The 21,657-nt window shown below is 60.1% G+C and overlaps 2 protein-coding genes across 6 annotated transcripts; both read right to left on the bottom strand.

Moving 5' to 3' along the window:
- Nucleotides 1-285: 285 nt before the first annotated feature.
- TMEM205 (transmembrane protein 205) lies at nucleotides 286-1,577 on the bottom strand. The gene is made up of 3 exons (XM_052802549.1): nucleotides 1,217-1,577; nucleotides 952-1,115; nucleotides 286-713 (listed from the first exon to the last, which is right to left on the bottom strand). Exons 1-3 carry the CDS (start codon nucleotides 1,314-1,316, stop codon nucleotides 414-416), a joined length of 564 nt encoding a protein of 187 aa, XP_052658509.1. The 5' UTR covers nucleotides 1,317-1,577; the 3' UTR covers nucleotides 286-413.
- A 2,876-nt stretch (nucleotides 1,578-4,453) lies between these two features.
- On the bottom strand, nucleotides 4,454-20,361 carry ACOT11 (acyl-CoA thioesterase 11). 5 transcript variants are annotated; one of them, XM_052802540.1, is made up of 18 exons: nucleotides 20,128-20,361; nucleotides 15,649-15,724; nucleotides 13,917-14,115; nucleotides 12,966-13,035; nucleotides 10,984-11,034; nucleotides 9,664-9,724; nucleotides 9,317-9,418; nucleotides 8,732-8,867; nucleotides 8,297-8,453; nucleotides 7,822-7,941; nucleotides 7,578-7,722; nucleotides 6,568-6,623; nucleotides 6,371-6,437; nucleotides 6,212-6,295; nucleotides 5,962-6,095; nucleotides 5,509-5,640; nucleotides 5,302-5,428; nucleotides 4,454-5,198 (listed from the first exon to the last, which is right to left on the bottom strand). In XM_052802540.1, the coding sequence occupies exons 1-18, from the start codon at nucleotides 20,148-20,150 to the stop codon at nucleotides 5,043-5,045; spliced, it is 1,896 nt and encodes a 631-aa protein (XP_052658500.1). In that variant the 5' UTR covers nucleotides 20,151-20,361; the 3' UTR covers nucleotides 4,454-5,042. The 5 variants fall into 5 exon arrangements, with proteins under 5 accessions (XP_052658500.1, XP_052658499.1, XP_052658502.1 ...); XM_052802542.1 differs by lacking the exon at nucleotides 10,984-11,034 and having other exon boundaries at nucleotides 4,455-5,198; nucleotides 20,128-20,360; XM_052802544.1 differs by lacking the exons at nucleotides 15,649-15,724; nucleotides 20,128-20,361 and adding an exon at nucleotides 14,532-15,040 and having other exon boundaries at nucleotides 4,455-5,198.
- Nucleotides 20,362-21,657: the final 1,296 nt, after the last annotated feature.

Here is a 21,657-nt window from a genome sequence, read left to right as displayed (position 1 = left end):
GGTCTCCTGCGCTTCTGTATTAGCTTTCAGCATTTAATTAAAAGTAATTCTAAATCTCTCATTTCTCTCTCTTCTGCAGTCTCTCTGTGATTGCAGAAACACACTGCGCTTTTAGACACATCTAGTGCACGGGGCATTAAAAAGCTGTTCAGCCATAAACACTCCTGCTTAGATCATGGAGGATTTTTCTCACTCCAGGGCTGGATTCAGACAGCTCTAAAGAAAGCACTTCTGTTTCGCTATTCCTAAATTTCTGCACCATGCACAAATACAGTTAAAAGTATCTCCATCTGAGGATGCTGAAATTTAATCTCCAAAGCTTAGGGTTACTTTACAACGAGGCAGCGGGATGGCTCCCTTTTCCCAGAGCGTTGGTTCTGGCCAGCCAGCCTTCGCCTCGCGGTGTCCTGCTCTCACAGGGCAGAGAGATGGGCAGCCAGGTAGTACAAGCTCAAGCCGTTACAGGCGACGCAGCAGAGGTTGCAGAGGGAGGACAGAGCGCGGTAGAGGGTGAGCTGCCGGGATAGCTGCCTGTAGCTGGGGTTGGAGGCACGCAGCCGCCTGCAGGACTTGCTGGTAAACAGTCCGACCTCCTGGCCGAGGCCGTGGCTGCGCTCGACGAGGTGCATGTCTGCCACGATGTCGGAGGTGACCTGCCCGAACCACTGTGTGTTCAGCACAGAAGCAGCGACGCAAACAAAGAAGACGATGATCTGCAGGGGAGCAAAGCCTGCCGTGAACATCACACGTGGTGGATTAAATTTCTCCCCCAGCCCCTCTTGCACGCAAGGTTCACTGCAATCTGGATGCTGACCGGTTTCTTTTAACCACAGCCATGTGTGGACCTCGTCGTCATTTGCAAACCAGCCTCAGTGGAGCAAAGCGGAGCGGGACCCCGCAGAGGAAGGGATTTGGGCTACAGCCAGCTCACGTTTTAAAGCAGGAGGCTACCTGGGTCGTTTGCTCGTCGCTGAGCAGCTCGCTGGGGTGGTACATGGCAAATAGAGTCAGGTTGAGGAAGGCACAAGCGGAGCTGATGTGGCAGTAGTAGGGGAAGAGCTCACGCTGGATGAAGCCGTAGGTGTGGCGAGGGAGGCAGCTGCCCATCACGAACCCTGCAAGGGGGGAGAGCGGGTAGGTCCTGGGGCAAAGCCCCCCTCCCCTGGGCCTCCCCCCGGGCAGAGAGCCACAGCGGTGTGTACGGACCGCGACCTACCAGACACGAAGGTCACCCAGATCTGCATTCCCCAGGAGGTGGATAGGAAAACCAGGTGCAGCAGTTTGATGGTGTTAGAGGGCTCTGTGTCGGTCAGCATGGTGTCCTCGCCAGGGATGGGTCCCTCCAAGTCAGCCAAGCCACCCCCAAATTTAGCTGCTGTTACTGCCGTTACCGTGCTGGATCCAGCAAATGCAGTTTAGCTTCACAAGAAGAGCTTTGGAAGCTTTGGGAAGAGCTTTGGAGCTGACACAGCCTCAGCCGCTTCCCAGCCCTGCCACCATGCACCCGACTGGGCTGCAAACCCAATTTTCAAACCCCTTATATCTTAGGGGCAGGGCACTGCGTCAGCACCTGGTAACCAGCCATTTCGGGTGGACTTTCAGCAAAGTCCAGCCAAAGCCCCGTCTGACCCCTGGCAGCAGGAACAAGCAGAAAGTCAATAAAAAGGGGAAAAGGAAAAGCCCTGACAAATACATCTGCCCACACTGTGGCCATCAAAGAGGCCTCTTGGCCAGGGAGAAGTCCCACTGTTTAAAAACAGCAACAGCTTCTGCACACTTTAACCAAAAAGCCTGGGGGCTCATAGAAGCAGGGCTGGCTCCCGGGCTCACCCCGCTGCCCCGGACCCCGTGCTGGCACAAGCATGAGAGCATGGGCAGTGGTGGGGAGAAGGAGGCTTTGAAGGAGCTGCCTGCTCTGCTAGAAGGAGCACTTTGGAAATTAATTAAAACAAAGCTTCTGGGAGCAGACCATCAATTCTGCCGCCTGCTTTATTCCTCCTCCTCCTCCTCCTCTTGGCCAGCCGCCTCAGGGCATGAATTACAGCAGGGATAGCCTTGAGAGAGACACTGCCATCTAATTACATCCCACTACCCCTGCAAAATAGATAAATATATGCTGTGTTTTTATGTATCAATTGCCTGTATTTATTTAGGCATCTATAAAAATCAGGTCCTTGAAGCCTTCTCATGGTGGTAGCATCACGTATGGGAGAAGGCGCTCGGATCCCACCTGGAGTGCTGGCTTGTAAATCCCCAGCTGTCTTCATGGCCTTTGCTTTGCCAAAAGCTTCTTGGCATTTCTGGGATGCTTCCCCACTCCATCCTCCCGCAGCCCTGTTTACTGCACGATGGCAGGGGCCTGGGGAAGGTAGCTGTGGTCCTTTGGTGAGGCTTTGTCCCCTCCATCATCCTGTGCAGGAAAGCAGCGACGGGTGCTGTGGGCAGCCGGCACAGAGCCCTCCCGCTCCCGGGATCCCAGCTCTGCCTCTCCAAATTGTTTGCCTCTGTGCAGGAATTAGCAGTCGAGAGCAGCAAGGCAGCTGGGTGGTTTTGTGCAAAGAAGCCGCAGCTGGGAGGGTTGTCAGAGCAGAGGGTAACACCCTGCAGGGATTTCTTTTTTTTAAGGGAAAAAGAAAAATAGTGATTGATTGCTAAATTGGCCCTAGACCGGGTCGTTTGTTGGGGAGGGCAAATGGGAGGGCTCTGGGAAAGGCTGGTAAGAGCAGGCTGCTCTCAACAGGCTCCAATGCACCCGCCGGCGGGTCCTTCCTCCCCTGGGAGCTGGCTGTGGGATGAGGCGGTTGGAAATGGATGCTGCAGGGATGCTCCAAGCTGCCCAGTCCTGCTGTCTACCATTCCCCCATCATTCCCTCCAGCAGAAGATGCTGCAGGACTGCAATTTTTTCCCACCTGCACATAAACCACAACATGCTTCACACCCTTGCAGCTCTCTGTTGTGCTCCCATCCATTTCCCATTGGCCCCGAGTCGCTCCCGCTCCATCATCCCGCACCCCCAGGGACCCAGCCAGGCCGGGGTGAGGGCTGACCGTGGCCTCGCAGAGGGAAAAAGCACAATACTTAAGGAGAGGGAGAGGTCAGTTAAAGTTTAATGTTCAGGCGAATACATCATTCCCTCCACCTAATCAAGCAGCAGCAATTTCTAACGATAAGTAGAAAGGATGGCTCACATCCCGGTGATAAAAAGGCAGGATTGCTCCGAGTTTCGGGAGATAAGAGGGCTCTATAAAAATTGAATGTTTTGTACCATGTTCAGCTTGAGACGGCTTTATCTTGTAGCGATAGCGCAGCAGGGGGAGGTCGGGGCAGCGCCGTGCCAGGCCTTGCACGGAGATGTTTATGATCAGAGATAGGGCAGAGATTAGGAGTTTATGGCCACAGCCAGCTCCAGGAGTGGGAGCTGCTGGCCGGTGCCCACGGGCGAGGGGCAGACAGCTCCTTCTGCTTATAAACCGGGTGGGGAATTTGGGTGGCAAAGCACCTTTCTAGAGACTGGGTGTTGCAGAGAGGGAGAAAACACCCTGGCGTGCCTGCAAAAGACCCTGTGCTCATTTCTGGTACCCCACAGCCTCATCTTACCCATTACCATCGCTTGCTCATGGTTAAGCTCTGCAGAAAAAAGGCGAGGGCACGGCTGCCGCCCCGGGACCGCAATAAACCTGCTGTGCCCCGCAGTTCTGTGTGCCCAGGGGCTCCTGGGCCTCGTTCCCTTCCCAGCAGGCAGCAAGCCTTTCAGAAACCTCAGTGCCATCGGAAAACCTCTGGCTCTGTGACCCTGGGAGGTGGCTGTAAACTGGCCTGTGGCTGAGGGCAGACGTCACCTGGGGTGTGACTGATGAGTAGCACTTCCACCATCACCCGTGCTGCATTTCGGGAGAAGCAGGTTGGCAGCGAGCTCTTTGAAATGGCCCTAACCCCATCCTCTGTTGTTGTGGACTTCTCAGGTCATTAGTGCTGGGGGCAATTAGGGATGGGTATCGAAGCCTTGGAGACTCTGGGTTTCAGCATCTGCCCGCACCTACTCGCCATGTCCTCGTCAGCCTTGCTCAGACGTAGGGAAACAAGGTTTGGCTTTGTCTTTTCTTTGCTTTTTTGGCGCCGCTGAGGCAGTCGGGGGTTTACGGCTCTGCACCAGCCCGCGCCGCCCCTGCCGTGGTGGCAATGCCACCGGGCGGTCCCCAAAGCCACTCGCGGGGAGCGCTGGCTGACACCCTCCTTCCTGCAGCACACAGTCCTGCCTCAAAGGACCCCCGCGTCCGCCTGAGCCCTGGGCAGCAGCTCTCGGGGTGGGCGACCCTGAGCAGCCCCGTCCCCCTGCTCGCCCAGGGAAACGGCACCTGCCCGGGGTGTGCTGCGGGTGCGGGACCCCCACTCCACGCTCGCCGGCCAGGCAGCCGCACAGCAAACCCCTGGAGCAGACACTCACCCAGAGCAGATACAGGTTTGTTTTTTTTTTCTTTTAATGCATTTTTATTGCCACTCCTTCTTTCCACAGCCCCGTGAGGTGGGATTTCACCCCGGCGGGAGCAGGAGCTGTTTGCCTGCCTCGCCTGGGAAGAGGAGCAGCACCGGGCAGCTGCGGGGGGAGATGCTCCACCGGCCGCATCTGCACCGGGGAGGGATACGGCACCCTCCCCACATCACTGCCCCCTCTCTCCCTTTGCTGCATCGAAGGGAACCAGTTTCCCCCATAAAGAAATAGTAAAAAAAAAAAAAAAATCAGTGTTAGGAAGACTTTGGATCATATAAAGATTCAAGTAGCATTAAGTGAACTAGAAAACCAAGTCCTGTACATCAGCTTATAAAATTTCTAAAAAAAAAAAAAAAAAAAAAAGGAAGAAGAAAAGACATGACACATCAGTGCAAGGGGCAAGACAGTAGAGTGATGCCCAGCCCCTGGGACCTCGTTTGGGCCAAAGCCCCCAGGGGAGGCAGGGTCTGGGTGCCACCATCCCGTGTCCCCTTCCACCACCAAGGTGCCCCCTCATCTGTCTGTCCGTCTGTCTTCAGGGGTGCCGTGGCTCTAGAGATCCTGCAGCCGCACGATCAGGTCCTCCTTGTTCTTCAGCAGGAACTTCTCACAGGCTTCGAAGGTGGCGCAGAAGTTGGAGGACAGTCCCGCCACGTTGGTGGTGACGTAGTTGAGGTACCCCGGTGTAGCCTGGTTGTAGTAAGCCACCTGCGAGGCACAGGAGATGGTTAGTAGGGGCACGTGGGGATGGAAGAGCCTCCCCGATGGAGCGTGGGCGGCACGGCCCCGCTACACGGCCGCAGCATCCCACCTTGCTCGTCTCCTCTGACTCCGGCCAAATGCAGAAGCCAGAGCAGAGCGTCTCCCCCCGTGTGAAGCTGGCGCTGGCGGGGTGGGTGGGCAGCGTCACCGACCGAAAGGCCACCACGTAGGGGTCCCTGGGGAGGAGAGAGAGCCCGATGAGCCGGCGCAGCCCGGCTGGCAGGGAGCAGGGGGGTCGGGGACGGGGATGGGTTACCCCTTGCTGCAGGGTTTCCGTCGGGACGCCAGGATGACGAAGTCCTGCGGCTTGTTCTCGTGGCTGAGCGTCTGGCTCACCACGTGGTAGATCATGTCGTCATCATCTACTTGCTGGACGAGCTCGGCGCTCCTGCGAGGCGGGAGGGGACCAGTCAAAAAAACCCTGCTGTGGCCTCCAGGTCAGGCGGCTTACACATTTACAACCCACCACCAGACCCAAAATATTTTGGGGGACCCAAAATAGATGTTTTCTGCAGCAAAGTGCAGCCATCAGCCCAGGCAGAGCCAGGACAGGGCCACATGGTGAAAGGTCTTTAGGAGCGATAATGGCTCCAGGCCAACACACTCGCTCCCAGGAAAGCCCAAAGGGGTGTTCAGTGATGAGCCTTAAATTTAGGGATGTGATTTTTGGAGAGGGCTGGGTGTCCCTGGGAAGCCCCGCAGCACTCACGCGTAGTGGCTGTCCCACTCGTGCCGGCGCCGCAGGTCGGAGAGCAGGGAGAAGGCTCGGCCGGCGGCGATGCGGACCGACATCTCGATACGGAAGGAGAGGAACTTGTCCTCCTCCAGCGTGTACATCCGCACCTTGGGGAGCACAGGGCGAGCGCTGGGACGCGATCACCGCCGCCGAGCCCCCCCGGGTTGCCCACGCTTTGGGGGGGCGAGAAGCAGCGCGGGGGGGAAGGGGCAGGGTTTCGTACCTTTTCCTTTTCCCTGGCGAGTGCCCAGTTGGCTTTGGCTACGAGCGTCTTCAGCGCAGAGACGTTGTTGTAGCTCAGATAAACCTGGGGCAGGGGCAACACGTCAGGGGCGGGAAGGGGGGGGCAGGAGGCGGCGAGTCCCGCGGGGCAGCACCCTACCTTGTTGCTTTGGTCCCAGGGCACGGAGAGCGGCACCTCGGTCTGTTTGCAGGAGACGACGTATTTTCTGCGGGAAAGGAACAATTTCCCTTATGGTGGGACACAAACCACCCACAGACTGTCCCTGTATCCCAGTGCTGAGCCCCCCCCTCTCCTCCCTCCTCCATCCCCGCATCCCACTTGCTTTTTCTGCTCACCGGTCCAGCCGAATTTTTTTCCTAGCGCTGGCTTCTCTGTACCTCCTCACTCCATCCTGATAAATGAGAAAAGTGCATCAGGTTAATAGGAAAAGGAAGGGGGGGGAAAAAACCGCCAGATATCTTTCTGGGAGCGGGCAAAATGTTCAGCAGGGATGGGCTGGAAGGTGAAGCCTCTGCTCGCCGGCTGCTGCCCCAGCTACGCTGGCAGTGGTTGTTAGTGATTAACTGTGAGCTATTTCGGCATTGCCACCATGCTGTGACCAAGCGACAGGCACTGGCACATTAGGAAAAAACCCTCGCTGCGGCTGCAGACCTGCAAACAGCCGCTGAAACACAAATCGCATCCCCTAGCATGTGCAAATGTCTCCTCCCAGGAAATAAAAACCCAAAAAAAGCAGCTTATTTCAAAAAAAGCAATAGCGCAGTGCTTCAAAGCAGGTAGAAAAGCAGTTTCAGGGAGCCCAGCTCTGGCCATGAGATGCTCTCCTGCAGGGTGGGAGAAGAGTCCTGGTTTTAAGGCATAAAAAAAATCAGGTAGGTGGGCACAGATCAGCCAAGGGGAAGGCAATGCCATTGCTCACTCCTACTACAATGCACCCCGAGACATGTGAGCGTTTGCTTTGCCACCGTGCTCTCGTGACAGGTTTTCTTAAATATTTGGATCTGAGCAAATGATGGATCAGGGTGCTTTGAAAGGTGAAAACAATGTAAAAGATTTGCATTCTTTCCCCTAAATTAGAGAAAAGATGAGCTCAAACTTGCCGGCAATATTCTGTTAAGCCTTGCATGGCTAATACATCTCCATCTCTGCACGGGCAAGTGGTTTATTTTATTATTAGTTATACCGAGCAATCAATTTAATTCACTTGCTATCGAGCAATTTGATTTCCATCATCGTAAAACTGCATTTGTTTTGCTGTGAATCCAAGAGCCATTCAGGGCTGAGTGGGATTCCCGGGGGTCCCATGCCACCGCGGCGGGGAGAAGCCAGCCCTGCCCATCCTTACCCCCGGTTCGGGTGCCACCATGGGCAGGGTGCAGGGCTGGCCCTCCTGGTCCAGCACCACGAAGGTCATGAACGCGCTGTTGATGTGCCTTCGGCTGACGGACATCTCCTGGCCGTACGCCTCGGCGCAGACCCCCACCTCCATGCTGAGGGGGAGAGGGGAGAGAAGAAGGGGTGAGCGTGCGGAGAGCCGCCGGGAGAGTGGGATGGGGACCCCCCCCCCGACCCCCGCCACCAGCACCCACCTGTTTTTGAAGGCGTTGTTGACGATGGCTTTGAGCACCAGGCGGTCCCCGACTTGCGATGGTCCCCGAAAGTGGAACATCTCGATGGCCCGCAGCGTGGGGTGGGCATGGCACAGTCGGCTGGGGGGGGACAGGCGTTAGCCCCCCCGGACATGGCCCCACGCCCCCTCCCCAACCCAGTCAGAGCCGAGGAGACCCCCAAAAATGTCACCCCTGGATTTCAACTGCCAAAACCAGCCATGAGAAAGGACAATAAGCAGACTGGGGTGAGCGTGAACCCTTCCCGGGGGTCCTCCAGCTCCACGCACCCGTGGGACTCCCTGTACGGCATCGCCCAAGGGTGATGTGCTGGGGACCATCCCTTTGGAGGGTCCCCACAACCCGGCTGTGGTCCGCCCCCGCTGGACGCTGCTCTGGCAGCGTGTCCCCTCCGGGCACGCCGTCCCCCCCCTCCCTCGAATCCCCGCCGGGTCACCTGGCTGCGATGGTGGCCACATTCTCCATCCAGGCCATGATCTGCCCACCGAAGGTGTTGCCCTGATGGTTGGCGTGCGGGGGCAGCACCAGCTCCACGCTCTCCACCCGCGTCTTCTCCGCCGGCACCGCCGCGCTGCCGTCCCGCGTCTCCAGCTCTGCCGCGGGGGGAGAACAAGGTTCAGCGTGCCGGCCGGCCGGTGGGATCCCCGCTCCCGGCACCCCACCAGCCCTTACCTCCTCTCCCCGCGGCCGCCGCATCAACCCTCCCACACCTCCCGGCTTGGGGTCCCCCCCTCCACGGCCAGGGCATTCCCAAACCTCCATGGCCGTTACCACTCTCCCCCTCCCCAGCATCCCACCGAGGAAGGAGGATGTCACCGGTGGGTGTCGGGGCTATTTTGGGACTGGAAGCCCGGGCTGCGGGACACGGTACCGGTTTCACGGGGGCTGCGGGTGAGGAGGTCCTTGAGGGTGTCCTTGTGGACCAGCCGCATGCGGCGGCGCTCGGCGGCGATGCTGTGCTCTATCTTCTCCTCCTCCGTCTGCGGGGTCAGCGGCTTCAGTTTCACCTGCAAAGGGGACACGGACAGGGTGCAATCCTGCTGCGGGAGAAGGCAGGGCTCCTTCGGGGGCCGGCATGCGCTCCTGTAGAACCATACATCCCACCGTATGTGTGTCGGAGCCAGCCGCGCTCCTTCTAGATTATATTCTAGCTGCTCACGGAGGGGCCAGAGGGAAAATGGCTCCTACGACTGGATTACTCCGGGCACAGAGGAGAGGACGGCAGCAGCGGGTGGGTGCCCTCCATGCCCAGAGCCCAGCGCCCCACCGTGCACCCCCACAGGCACGGCGTAAGGCATCACCAACCCGATAGCGTGCAGGTAGCCACGAAGTGCCAGCATGTGCCCTGATGGCAAGCCGGACCCAGCCCAGCTCGTCTCTCCCCAGAGAGGCCGTTTCCTCGCTGCCTCCGCTCAAGGGCCGACCGAGACCCCCGCGGCCGCCGGCCGCCGCTCACCTTGCTGCCGGAGGGGCCCTGCGCCACAAAAGTGGCGTACGCCTTGCAGATGCTGCAATGCTTCCCGCTGCACAGGTCCTCGTAGCTCACCTGGATGCCCACCTGGGAGAGGGCACAGCACCCCTGAGAGCCGGCTCTGCTCCCCGGGGACCCGCATCCCACCAAGTACCCCCACCCCGGCCAGACCCAGCGGGAGGGGATTGACACGCGGGATGAAAGCTGGGAACCGCGGGAGGATTCGGGTATTTCGCGGCGGTGACGGGGCGCAGATGGCTGGCGGGGACGGGTGCACGGCGAGGGGGGATAGGGGCAGGGGTGGGGGTGAAGGCGGGGGGAGGCACACCAACCTCCATGCTGGAGTTAAAGGCTCGGTTCACTTTGGCTTTGATGTTGACAACTTGCCCGACGCTGAAAAACAGAAAGAGGAGAAAGCGCGCGGGGGTTATCGTGGGTTAGCCGGCACGTGCGCCAGCACTGAGCATCTCCGCGTCGAGCCGCTGCGGCGTTACGGCTCGCTGCCCGCTGCGGTAGCAGCTGCCTGGGACAGTGGGGACATGCTGGGATGGCCGGCAGGACATGGGGACAGCCACCCCCAGCCGTGGGACCCCGTGGGCGTCCAGCCCGGCGGTGAGATGTCACCCCCGAGCAGCTGCGCGCAAACAGGTCCCCAGGTCTGGGGTGCTGCCGGGACACCTGAGGGGTGCAGAGGTGCCCGAGGTTTGCTTGGCACCCCCCGCCATGCGGGCATGCAAGCTCCTGCCAGAGCAAACGGCTCCTCCAGCCTCGCGTGCGCTGTCCTGCACAACAGGGGCACCCGTGGGGCCTCCTCACAGGCCCTCGGCCGGTGGCGGCAGCAGCAGCAGCCCCAAAGCTGCAAGCACCTCGACTGCTCCCATCCCTCCTCCTCCGCTCCAGGGCCTCCCAGCGATGGACACCTTGGGACACTGGGAGACAGCGGGAGACAGCAGGAGGCAGGATCTGGCCAGGGGCGTTTTGTACCATATCTCACATGAAACATCTGCTGACAGCCAACTGCTGTTCGCAGAGTCCAGGTGCTCGCCTCTGGGCCTTCAGTAGGCTTCAGAGTAAACACACAGACAGCTTCAGCTCTGCAGCCTAACCTACTTCAGACTGGTACTGACCAAATGAGCAAATGCAGCTTATTGGTGACACCAACAGAATCTTTACCGAATGCATTATTAATTCAGGAGTATTCCTCATCCCCTAAAAGAGACCAGTGCTAGAAAAACTCAGTGTAAAAACACACCCTACAACTGCCACCACAGGTTTGTACCACAGAGGGCTCAAAACCAGAATTGAGGAAGAGTCAGCTTGCGCTTCGGCACCGTAACTTCCTCCTTGCCCCCTGCCACAACTTCTGGCTTCAAACGACCGTAATCCTCTCAGCTACTCGACAGGCTTTGCACGTTGGCTCTGGCTGGAGCAGGAGCGGCACGAGGCTGGGACGGTGCCTCCGGCCGGCCGCCGGCACGGACCCCGGGCCCAGTGGCAACCCCGTGCCCGCCACGGCACGCTGAAATGTTAGCAGGGTTACGTGAGCAGCCTCCGTGCACCTCCCAGGCCATGCCACGTCAGTGGGGTTAATGCTCCCAACTCACGGCAGCACTGCGTTAGGCCGGCTGCTCTAGGGCTGCAAACGTCCGTACCAGACACCGTTCCTCCCGTCCCGCTGCCCAGGAGGGTTTATATATGGCTGGCTGGTGCGAAAAGAAAAAGCAAGATGGAGGAGAGGGTTAGAGGCGATGGAAGTGGTCGCACGGATGCTCCGGCTGGGTTTGTGGCGAGGGGCATGCAAAGGCAGGGGTCCGGGCAGGTGCGTTGGCAGCCCCGGCTGTCTATAGTATGACCCAAAAATACTTTGTCTTCTCTTTCTGTATCAAACAGTACAAGCCGGTGCCATAAAATCCACACGAACCCTGGCTCAAGGGTACGTGCAATCCTCCAGGGAGGCTGCACTTCTATGCGGCAGGGCTGAGGGATGGCGACCATCTGATGGCCAGCCGGTGAGTTTTGAAGTCAGTGACGTTCTGGGGGTCTCCCCTGAGCCCCCAAGCACCTACAGCTCCTCCCTGCCTCTCCCTCGCGGTGGGAGGGCGGCAGAAAGCACAAACACCCGGGCGAGGGGGAGAGCAGACGGCCAACGCCGCCCAAAGCTCCTCTGCCTTCAAACAAACAGCTCTGTGGGAAATCCCTGCCAGGCCCCTTGCTCGGAGCATTAAGCTGGACCACAGCAAGCGGGATCCGAGCCAGGAGCGGCACAAATTCCCTGACCCCTTGGAGCGGTGCCTGGCTCACCCCCGCGGAGGGGCGAGTGCCTTGCAGGGCTTGATTTAACTCTCGGGAGCGGGGCTTGGGTTCGTCCTCCCACTCCCGAAACCCACGGGGGAAAAGCTTCCCGGGCAAAGCTCCCCCAGGAGCTGGAGCTGCGCGGTGCCGGGCACGGCACCCGCTGAGCCCGCTGGGCGCAGGGCATCGACCCCGACGGTGCCACCCCTGCCTCTGCCAGGGGCTTGCTGACCCACCAGCACCGTGACACCCGACGTGAGGTGGAGAAAGTGGGAGTTTAACGTTTCCTGGGGATGACGGTGAAACCCAAGGGCGAGTCGGAATTCCTGGCACCAAACAAATCAGCCAAAGGCCTGGGACCCCGATGCCAGCCCTGCGTGCCCGCACTGGTCTCTGTCCTCAGCGGGCAGACCTGCATGGTGGGGAGCTGCATGGATCCTATACGGCACGGCTTGCTTGGCCGGGCCAGCCTTCAGCCAGCAGGTCCCCAGGGGACGGGGGTGCCAAAAACCCCTCTGCCCGCACGCAGGCACCTCTGCCATCGGACCCTGCGGGCACCTTCGCAAGCGTGCCAAAACCCGGCACCAAAACGCCCGCCGAGCCCCCCGAGATGGTACCCAGGGGGTGAGCGGACAGGCATCCCCCCGCACGGGGGGTTATGGGGGCTCTGAGTGGCAGCACCTGGGTTTACCGGGGGTGGTAAGGGAGGAGACCACCTTGGGTACGTAAGACCTACGCCTGGGGGGAATGCTTATGTTGTTCCCTGCGACGTGGCAGTCCGGGGGCCGTGCCCGTCGGGGTGGGCACCTCTGCTGGGGCAGTGCCCAAAGGGATGCCGGGACAAGCTTGGGAGGGGATTTTTGGCCAGGCAAAGCCCAGCCTGGTGCATCTCCCAAAGCGATGTGCAGGGAGGTCCCGCTCCCCTCAGCACCTGGTGGGTGGGTGAGCTCCGCCGCACGCCAGCCACCCACGCGGCTGCTGCAGAGGCACGATTTGCAAGATTTAAGTTTTCCAGAGCACTAAGTCAGAGCTGTTTCTTGAACAAAGCCAGGGAGGAGCTGGGGTCGGGGGAAATACCGGGAAGCCGACCCAGCAGGAGCTCCCCAGGCGACCAGAGAGCAGATAAATCAGAGCAGACAGTCAGTCCGCAGCCCTACAGCGGAGCTGGAGCCTCAATCCCTGGCTGCCCTGCGAGCCTGGCACTGCCACCGCATCTCCTCCCCTCCTAAACATGCTGTTCCCTGTCCTGGCTCCAGCCCCACTGTCCACGTTGCACCCGGCAGACGGGGAAAAACCCATCTGCCTCCCCCGCGCATGCCCCGCTAGAAAGCGGAGTATTTACCTAATGGTATGCTCAAAATAGATATCATCCATGGAAGCCGTGACGCATGGGCAGCCGGCGTGTCTCTCGGCTGGAAAGGAAAAACAAACTGCATCAGCAACCTGCAGCAACACGCCGAGCGTGCGAAGAGCACGGACGCTCTTCTGCCCCACGGCCGCTGCCTCGGGGCTGGTGACACCGGTGAAAGCTTGGCTAGCGTCCCTTTGCCTGCCCGTGCCCATCTGCCGCATTTGCAGGGGACGAGAGTGGGGTTTGGGGTTTCTCCACCTCATAGCAGAGTGGGTTTGCAGATGTTTTAAGGGTTTGGACGGCATGTTGTAACTGGAGGCGTGTTGCTCTGCTGTTTGCCTTCCCTCGATGCTTTCAGCCGCTGCGGGGATGCACCGACAGCTGATAGCATCTCCCTGTACGCAGCAAATATTTTAAAGCTGCCCCGCCGGTCTGGCTTTCCCTTGGGACTCCGGGAACCTCAAACTGCAAAATTGCCCTGGGAACCTCATCAAACTGCAATATTGCACCCGTTTTCCTTTCCCCGTGCTCAGCGCTTGGCAGGGTGAGCTTCTCACTGAGCGGAGGAGCTCAGCCCCAGCCGACAGAGCTCTCTGACCGCTGCCGGGATGCCGGGGACATCACCAGCCGGGTCTCGCCGTGCCCTGCGCACCAGGCAAGGAAAAGGACAGCATTTTGGAAGAAGCAGACGTCGATTTTGATCTGTCCCCAAGCAAGCGTGCGTGCTGCAGTGCACGTCCCCTCCCCCTCTCATCCTGCTCCCGTTCACTCTCTAATTACTCAGCAAAATGGCATGACGCGGGTCCCCAGCTGGCGTCAGCTCCAAGGGACGGCACTGGACCGCCGGGCACGCCGCCGATGAGCTAACTCCTGGCGACACTGCCAGGTCCCTTCCCTCCCGGCTCGGCAGGACGATGGCTCCGGTGGGAGACGGTGGCTTACCGGAGAGGCAGGCGGCCGTGTCGATCCACTTGAGCAGCTGGCCGGTGCTGAGCTCGCCGCGGTGGTTGGTGTGGCAGGGCAGCACCAGTTGGCTCATCTGCACCTCGGTGGGGTTGCCGGTGGGCGAGGGGCTCGCCATGGCTCCCGGCGCCTCTTCCCGCTCCCCTGGCTCCCGGGCACGTGGCGGAGAGGTCGAACCCTGTGGGGGACGAAAGCTCCATTTACCCAAACGGGAGGAAAATCCCCTGAGAAAACGATGACCCACGCAGCCCCTTTCCCCACGCAGAGCCAGCGGGACCCCCAGTCCCGCACGGCCCCGGGCACCACCAAAACCCACACAACCCATCGCCAAAGCCGTGACGCCCTGAGCCGAAAGGAAAAAAATCCCTCTGAAAAGAGCTCCGTTGGTGATCGCTGCGGGTTTCCAGGCCGTTTGTCACCCAACCCAGCTGCTTCCTCCCCAAAACCGTGCAAAACCCCCTCCCAAAGTTGACCAATTCTCTGGGAAGGAAGCTTGCTCCCCCGACAGCTTCATTTTTAGGGTGCCGCAGCAAAGGGCGGTTTTGCGCTCCCAGGTCTTGTGCCCAGGGCTGGGCACGCAGCGATGCTCCACACCTTCCACCAACACCCCCCTCCACCAAAGGAAACACCGAAAGCAGTTTTTCCTGTCTGGTACAAGCAGAGGGAGGGGAAAGCATCCTCAGTTTGGGGTTGTTTGCGCAGTCAAATGTGTTCCTTGTTGGCTTTGCAGTTTGCTGGGCACGGAGCCGCTCCTGCCTCTCGCCCCGGCGGGAGGCGGGTTGGGAGAGAGAGGCTGGTATTGCGACTGTGCCGGCAAGAAAAAATAGCTGATTAGATGTCAAGTGAGCCGTGTTACACAAGGGGTGAACTCGCTTAGCCCGGTGAGTAATTGAGGAGACACGAGGAGCCGTCTGGACTTTGTTACAGCCCTTCCTTCCGCTTTCTGCTCCCACTGTGGCTCCCGTTTACAGCACTTGTTGCCAGAGCCCCGTTGCAGCAGCTTCTTTGCCCTTTGCTTTGCCCGGCTTCTTTTAAAGATGGCTTTATGCCCAAAATGAAGCTTTCCCGACTACCCTGAGCTCACCGCCTCTCAGAATAGCATTTTTCTCTAGCGGGTCTAACCTCTGTTTCCATAGCTACTGGTACACGACATCCCAGGAACAGCACAAACCTCGGCTTAGCAGGGACGGTGGTGAACACGGCAAGCCAAGCCTACGGCAAAGGGCCCCCCCGTCCCTCAGTGAGAGGGACCCCCGGCTGCTGGAGCCCCTCCAGCGGGCTCCAAACCCCTTCGCGAACCTCCCGGGCTGTTTCCCAACGTGCCGAGGTGCCTACACGAGTACCACGGAGCTATTTCGGGAAGCCGGCAGGCTCTGGGGTACGAGCCAGCAACGCAAAGACCTCCAAAGCCGCCTGCTGCAAAGCGAGCAGCCAGCCTGGCCGGAGCTCTCGCAGCTCATTTTCCCGGCGCTTGCCATTTCTAAATTTTAGGGAAAAAGCCGGCACCCTGTGGGAACAGCCCTGACCCTGCGGTAGCCAGCGAAAGGCCGGGGATGCTGATGGGGAATGCATGGGGAGCGGGTGCAACCGGAGCCGGTGCAGGGCTGAGAGCGGCTCCCGGCACCGGGTTGCATCTTCCCGGCACAGCCGTGGTTAGTAGCTGCCAGCACGACAGGGACCCCGGGGTTAGTTGCACGGCACAGGGGGGTACCTGGAGGCCATTGCAACAGAAGCTCAAGATCTCTTCAGGGACAACAATATTCTCCTTGACCATTTTTAAGAGACACCTGGAAAGGAGAAGAGTGGCTCCGGTTACAGCGGGACCGGCAGAGCCGGTGGTGCGGGACACCCGTGGCTCTCCCCCGGCGGGGACGAGGCAGCGTGCGTGGTGGGTGCCGCAGAGCCGCCGTCTGCCGCAGCCGCCTGCGCGGCGGGTTGTCGCACCTTGTCCCCGTGCCCGGCGCTGACGTCCCTCCCTACGCCACCGGCCCCTCGCCGGCACCTATCGGGGGGGCTGCCGGGGCCGAAACGGAGAAGGGCAGACCCAGGGCTCGCGCCTGCCATTCCTTGGGGGTCAGGGCCGGCGCTCGCCAGCTGTGATGGAAAGAGTTCCAGCTATTCTGGGGTGCTGGACCGAGCCCAGGGCGCGGTGCCGCGGCCGATCCCTCGGCCGGTGACGCCGTGTCAATACTTTCCATGTTCCTACATGTGACAGAGGGCCGTGTCTTGAAGCTTCCCCGGCCGGCGCGGTGACACCGCCGCGGTCACAAGACAGCCGAGAGCATATTTTTGGCAGCGGGCAGGACTCGCACGGCGTGCGGGTGGTACCGGGGGCAGCAAATGGGAAGCGCCTATCGCCGGCAACGCCGCTGCACCCTGCACCGGCCCCTCTGCCTGTGAAGCTCTGGCATCCCCCAAGGGCATTGGGTGCCCTTGGGTGCCCGGGGGCTCCCCGGCCACATGCACTGCGACCGGGTCCCGGCTGGACACGGTGGTGGCATCGCAAGGAAAGTCAGCGTGGGAGATGCCGCAAAAAGAAGTGGAAGAGGCTTTCTATTTACAGTTTGCTTTTAAACACAACACCGACGGGCCCTTGGGGTGTCCTCAGCTGTCCCAGCAAACATCCCGCTCCCACGCGAGTCCAACCGGGCTGCCGGAGGCGGCAGCTCCTTCCCCGAGGCACAGGACCGGCCGATTTTGGCACGGGGACAAAAAAGCGAAAGCTGCAGATTCGCCTCCAGCGCTGTCAGCCCTTCGCAGGAGCCAGCGTTGGGGGATTGCACGGCACGCACCCGTTGTGTTCGGGACACGAGGGTGCTCAGGGCACCCGTGGATGCAAGCGGCACCGCTGAGACTTTCAAAGCCTCCCACCCCTGCCTCAGCAGCACCGGGCTTTGCTTTCCCCAGCCCCACGACTGCTCCAGGCTTGCTATTGAGGCTTGGGAGCTTGCTTATGGCTCACCCACCCTCGCAAGAGCCCGGTGCAAGAGTTACTCTCTTGTTTAGGAAGCTGGGTTTGCTCCCCAGGTTTGCTTTATTGCAGGCACAAGGCAGCGGCGGTGGCCGGGGGCGGCCCCCTCGCACCCCACAGCCGCAGCAGCCAACGCCGGAGGGCACGTGGCTTGGACCGTACCTCGGAAACCCAAACCTGCTCCTGGCTCTGCAATCGTGTCACCTTATCCCCCGGGTTGGGTTAGCAGGAGGGGGTAAAAAAAGAGCCGTCTGCTTTATATTTATCCCCCCCCCGCTAATTCCAAGACGGCCCCAGCCCATGCTCCCACCCTGGAGCGCAGGGGTCTGCCCAGGGAAGGGGAGCGCCCCAGCCACACGTTGCAAACACGGTCCAGAGACTCAGAACCATTCAGCCGGTGGGTATTTATAGAGTATTCAGTTATCGAAACTAAGCGAGCAAGTGTCTGTCCTCATTAAAATCTTCAGCCTCACTCAACTGTCACATTTTTAAAGCTGTTGACTGATGCAGCCCTCAGGTCACCATGGCAACGGGATGCAGTACCCAGGCGATGATGCTCTTACTCTGTCACCCCTCGAGTGACCCACTTCTACCCAAAAAAAAAAAAAAAGTTTGCATCAGAAAAAAACCCCTTCCAGCAGAGTATTTTTCTTGCCTCCTGCCACGCTCGCTTCCTGCGCTGCCGAAGGCATAAGGAGCTCGCGGAGCAAACTGGGGGGATAGCGCGGAGGGGGGAGACACCCCAATGGCTCTGGGAATACTGGGGGAGAAGGACCCCATGGCACCCCACTGCTCTCCTATATCCTGGCAGGGGGGGTGTCCCACAGCACCAAAGCACCCACAAGCTCCGGGGATGGTCTCTGCTGCTGAATTGGGTGCTGGCCTCTTGGAAAAGCACTGGGGGACCACCAGCCCGGGGGATCCTCCGTCACAAAACCCTCTCGGGTCTCGCAGCCCTAAGGATGCTGTCAGGCGGGGATGCAGGAGAGCGGTTGTTCCCCCAAATCCTTGAGCCCGCTGGAAGCGGGGTGTTCGCTTTAGCCACCCCCAAGCAGTAGATGGGAGGGAGGGACGAGGGTGAAGCCGGGGTAGGGGTCCCGGGTACTGGGCTGTGGGGGGTTCTGGGCAGAGCGGGGCAGCCCCACACCTCGAGCAGCCCCTGCCTGCCTTCCAGAGCAATCCCACTGCCCCACCGCCACCTCCCAAACGCCTAAGCCCCATTTTCCCTCGCCTGGCTCTGGTCTCCTACCCCTGCCTCAGCCCCTCGGCGCATCCTTAATCCTGCCTGGGAATATTTAAAGAAAAAAGGCAGGGAGATGGGGAGGAAGAAAGTGGCGACAATGAAGTTCTCATGGGGGATTATTGGTGTATAATTGAGCAATATCCATGGTAACAAGCAAATCCGCACGCGTTAAAAAATTAACCTGACCTACTTTGGGAAATTCTGCCATCTCGACAGGGCAGCGAGGGCTCTCCTTCCCCCGAGACCCGGCCCGCCAGTCCCACTGCCGGCAGCGGCAAAGCCCCGGTGCTCCCAGGGATGGGACGGGCAGGTTTCGTCCAGCGGGACCCTCACCGGCAAGCGGCGGCAGAGATGCCCAGCCCGGCTCAGGTCCATCACCCCGTGCCCGCCGGGATGGAGCGGGGTCCCCGGGACAAGACCCGCAGGGCTTGCTCGGGTGCGGGGCTGTCGGCACGGTGGCCCCGCTGGGACGAGAGGGACCGAGTCACCGGGTCATGGCACGGCGAAGAGATGTGGCAGCTCCCTGTGGCAGGTCTCGGTGGGACCCCAGGAGGGCAGTCACCCCAGAAGAAAGGCCAGGGCACCCTGTGAGTTGTATTTTTGGGACCACACGTCATGCTTTCCCTAGGGTTTCATGGAGCAAAGCAAGGCGTGGGGCCAGGAAAGTGCAAACCGAGGCTCTAAGGCAGCGGGGGGCCGCAAAGATGACTCCCCATACAAGGGGCTGACTGTTTTACATCCACCACCCATGGGAAACCTTCGCTCAGGGTGAGCGCAGCAGGGATGCCTCCAGCCCCTTCACGTCCCTCTACACCGCTCGGTCCAACGCTGGGTGAAGCATCCCCAGCCCTGGCCGTGCCTGCAGCCCCAAGCCCCATCCATGCCCCTGCCCGGCTGCTCTCTGCGGCTTTCAGGAGGCTCCCGGGAAGGCTGGTGCCGGTTTGCCGGCACGGGGGTAAAGTGCCCCCAGGGACCATCCCGGGGGACAAAGGTCCCCTGACACTGCTGTCTCCAGCCCAGGGGGAGAGCGAAGCTGCGTATCACCCCGTTACAGCTGCAAACACCGCCAGGGCCAAAATTCACCGGTGTGGGGTCACCCAACAGCATCGCCCAGCCCAGGAACCCTTGGCCTGCCGCCCATGGTTTTGCCGGGGAGGAGACCGCCGTAGCATCAAGACCACCACGGTCGAGACAACCACAGTTGTGCCCACCAAGTTGGAGACCACCATAGCGGAGATCGCCGCAGTCAAGACCACCGTGGCTGAGACCACCATGGTGGAGAACACCACAGCGGAGACCATGACGGTGCAGCGGTCTCCACCCTCATGGTCTCGACCGTGGTGGTCACCATGGTTGAGACCACCGGGGTGGAGACCACCGTGGTGGTCATCATGGTCGCGACCACCACGGTCGAGACCGCCGCAGTTGAGACCACCTGGGCAGAGACCACCACGGTGTCACGCCACCCACGCCATCCGGCCACCCATGCTGCCCCAGCCAGCCCCGGCGCATCCCTCTGCCCTTCCCACGACGCTGGCATTCCCGGCAGCCCTGTGCCCGTGCTTCCCAAATATCTGCCCCTCCACTTTTAAGCGAAAAAAGTCTGATTCAAGCCAAACGCCCCCGGCATCCCTCCCGGCACACCCAGAAAGACCCGGGCAGGGGTTGATGTTGCCGGCTCTCGCCCGCTGTCCCCACCGCAGCCGGCGGGCGCCACGTCACCCTGGGCTGCGAGGGCAAGAGGGCATCACCCGCGCGAGCCGGGGGGGGCACAAGGGGCTTTCACCCCACATTCCCCCCGACACGGGCAGAGCCGCCCGGCGCCGACGCAAGCCACGACAAGCCACCGCTCCGGTGCCGGGCGTGGAAGTCTCCGCAGCGACGCCGGCCGCTGGCTCCTGTTCACCCAGTCCTGGGGTCCATTCCCCCCCCCAGCTCCTTGTCCCCATTGCCCCCAGCCCCTCCGTGACCCTCACCTCAGCCAGAAGAAGCTGAGCATTTGCAGGCAGCGACGCGGCGACGGCCGGCTCGGAGGAGAAGCGTCCGGACACCTGCGCGCGCGGCCGGCACCGGGCGCGGGCGTCGAGGCCGGGGCTGGCACAGGGCCCTGGGACGGGGCCAGCGCACACCCCCTCCCGCTTCCTTAAATATAGTCACGCATAACTTTTCTTAAGGTAGCGCTTGGCCAATCTGCTCTTGCCTGGAAAATGGCCGGCGCTCCGGAGGTTCGCTCCGGGTGCTCCGTTGCAGGAACAAGCCGGGGAAAGCACCGGCACGCTGCCGACGGCTCTGCGGAGCAGCGTGCTGCCGGTTTCCTTCCATCTCTCCCCAGCGAGCAGCCCCCGAGATGGGGTCCTGGGTTCCCTCCCCAGCCCCACGCATCACCCCTTCTTCTACCCCCATCACCCCAGCGAGGGGCACGGGGGGTGCCCGGCTGCTCCCCCAGCCCGCTCCGTACCGACGGCACCGGGCTCTTCTCCCGCCACTTAAACCCGCCTGAAAATATTTGTTATTTTCCTCAGAACCGCAGGCACCGACGCCGGGCTCGCCTGCCAGGAAAGCCTCCGCAAAATTCTCCGGAGCCGCTCCGATCCGTGCAGCCGCTGCCTGGCCCTGCTGCCTTTGAAGTACTTCTAACAGGGCTTAAAATAAAAAACTTTTTTTTTTTTTTTTATAACAAGGAAATAAAATGCAAATTGCCGTGTCACCACATTAATGATACAGCCTATCGAGTTTGGGGGAGATGTTGTTCTATTTGTATTTAATTTACGCGCTTTTATAAGTGAATCTTGGTAATTGACGTACAAGAGTTTGATCAAAGCTTCTCGCAGGCACAGGCAGCGCAAGCTTTGCCGTTGGAAAGCCAGCGGTGAAATAATTAAACAAATTCAACAGGAAATAAGGCCTCACTTTTTGTGGTAAATAAGAATAATGAAGCACTGGAACAGAGTAAATGCTTGTGGCAGGCACCGAGCACCAGTATCTGATGGGGTGGGTGCTGCCCCTGCAGCGTTGGGGCCTCAGCGACCCAAATTTTAGGCTGGACGTGGGGAAATGCTTCTCAAAACCCTAGAACCGGGTACCTCTGCGAAGGCTGGGCCAGGCAGGGATGGAGCTGGTGGCCCAGCCCGGGGTGATGCTTGCCCACCAAAGTTTAGGAGCTTTTGGGGGATGGAGGAGGCAGCGCCGCAGGGGGTGATTGATCCGAGCACGGTGATGGAGATTCCCTCCAGAAGATTGTTGCCCCGCTTTGACCGAGGACTTTAACCCCTCGGAGCGTCCGCTGCTTAGCTGCTAGTATAAAATCTGCAGTTCTTCATCGGCTTTCCGAGAGCGGGGATGGGGCATCTGCTCTGCTCTCCCCCCCACAACCTCTTCCATGCCTTACGGGTAACTCCGCACACCCAGATGCGATTAACTCTGATCCTTTCAGAAAAGAAGATTTGCTTTAAAAGATTTTCTTTTGGGGGGGCAGCAAATAAGATGCTTTTTCACCAAGATGGTTT

This window comes from Harpia harpyja, chromosome 11, assembly GCF_026419915.1.
Source record: "Harpia harpyja isolate bHarHar1 chromosome 11, bHarHar1 primary haplotype, whole genome shotgun sequence".
NCBI classification, from domain to species: domain Eukaryota; kingdom Metazoa; phylum Chordata; class Aves; order Accipitriformes; family Accipitridae; genus Harpia; species Harpia harpyja.
The sequence above is the reverse complement of the archived record's forward strand: the minus strand, read 5'-3'. Positions and strand labels throughout refer to the sequence as shown.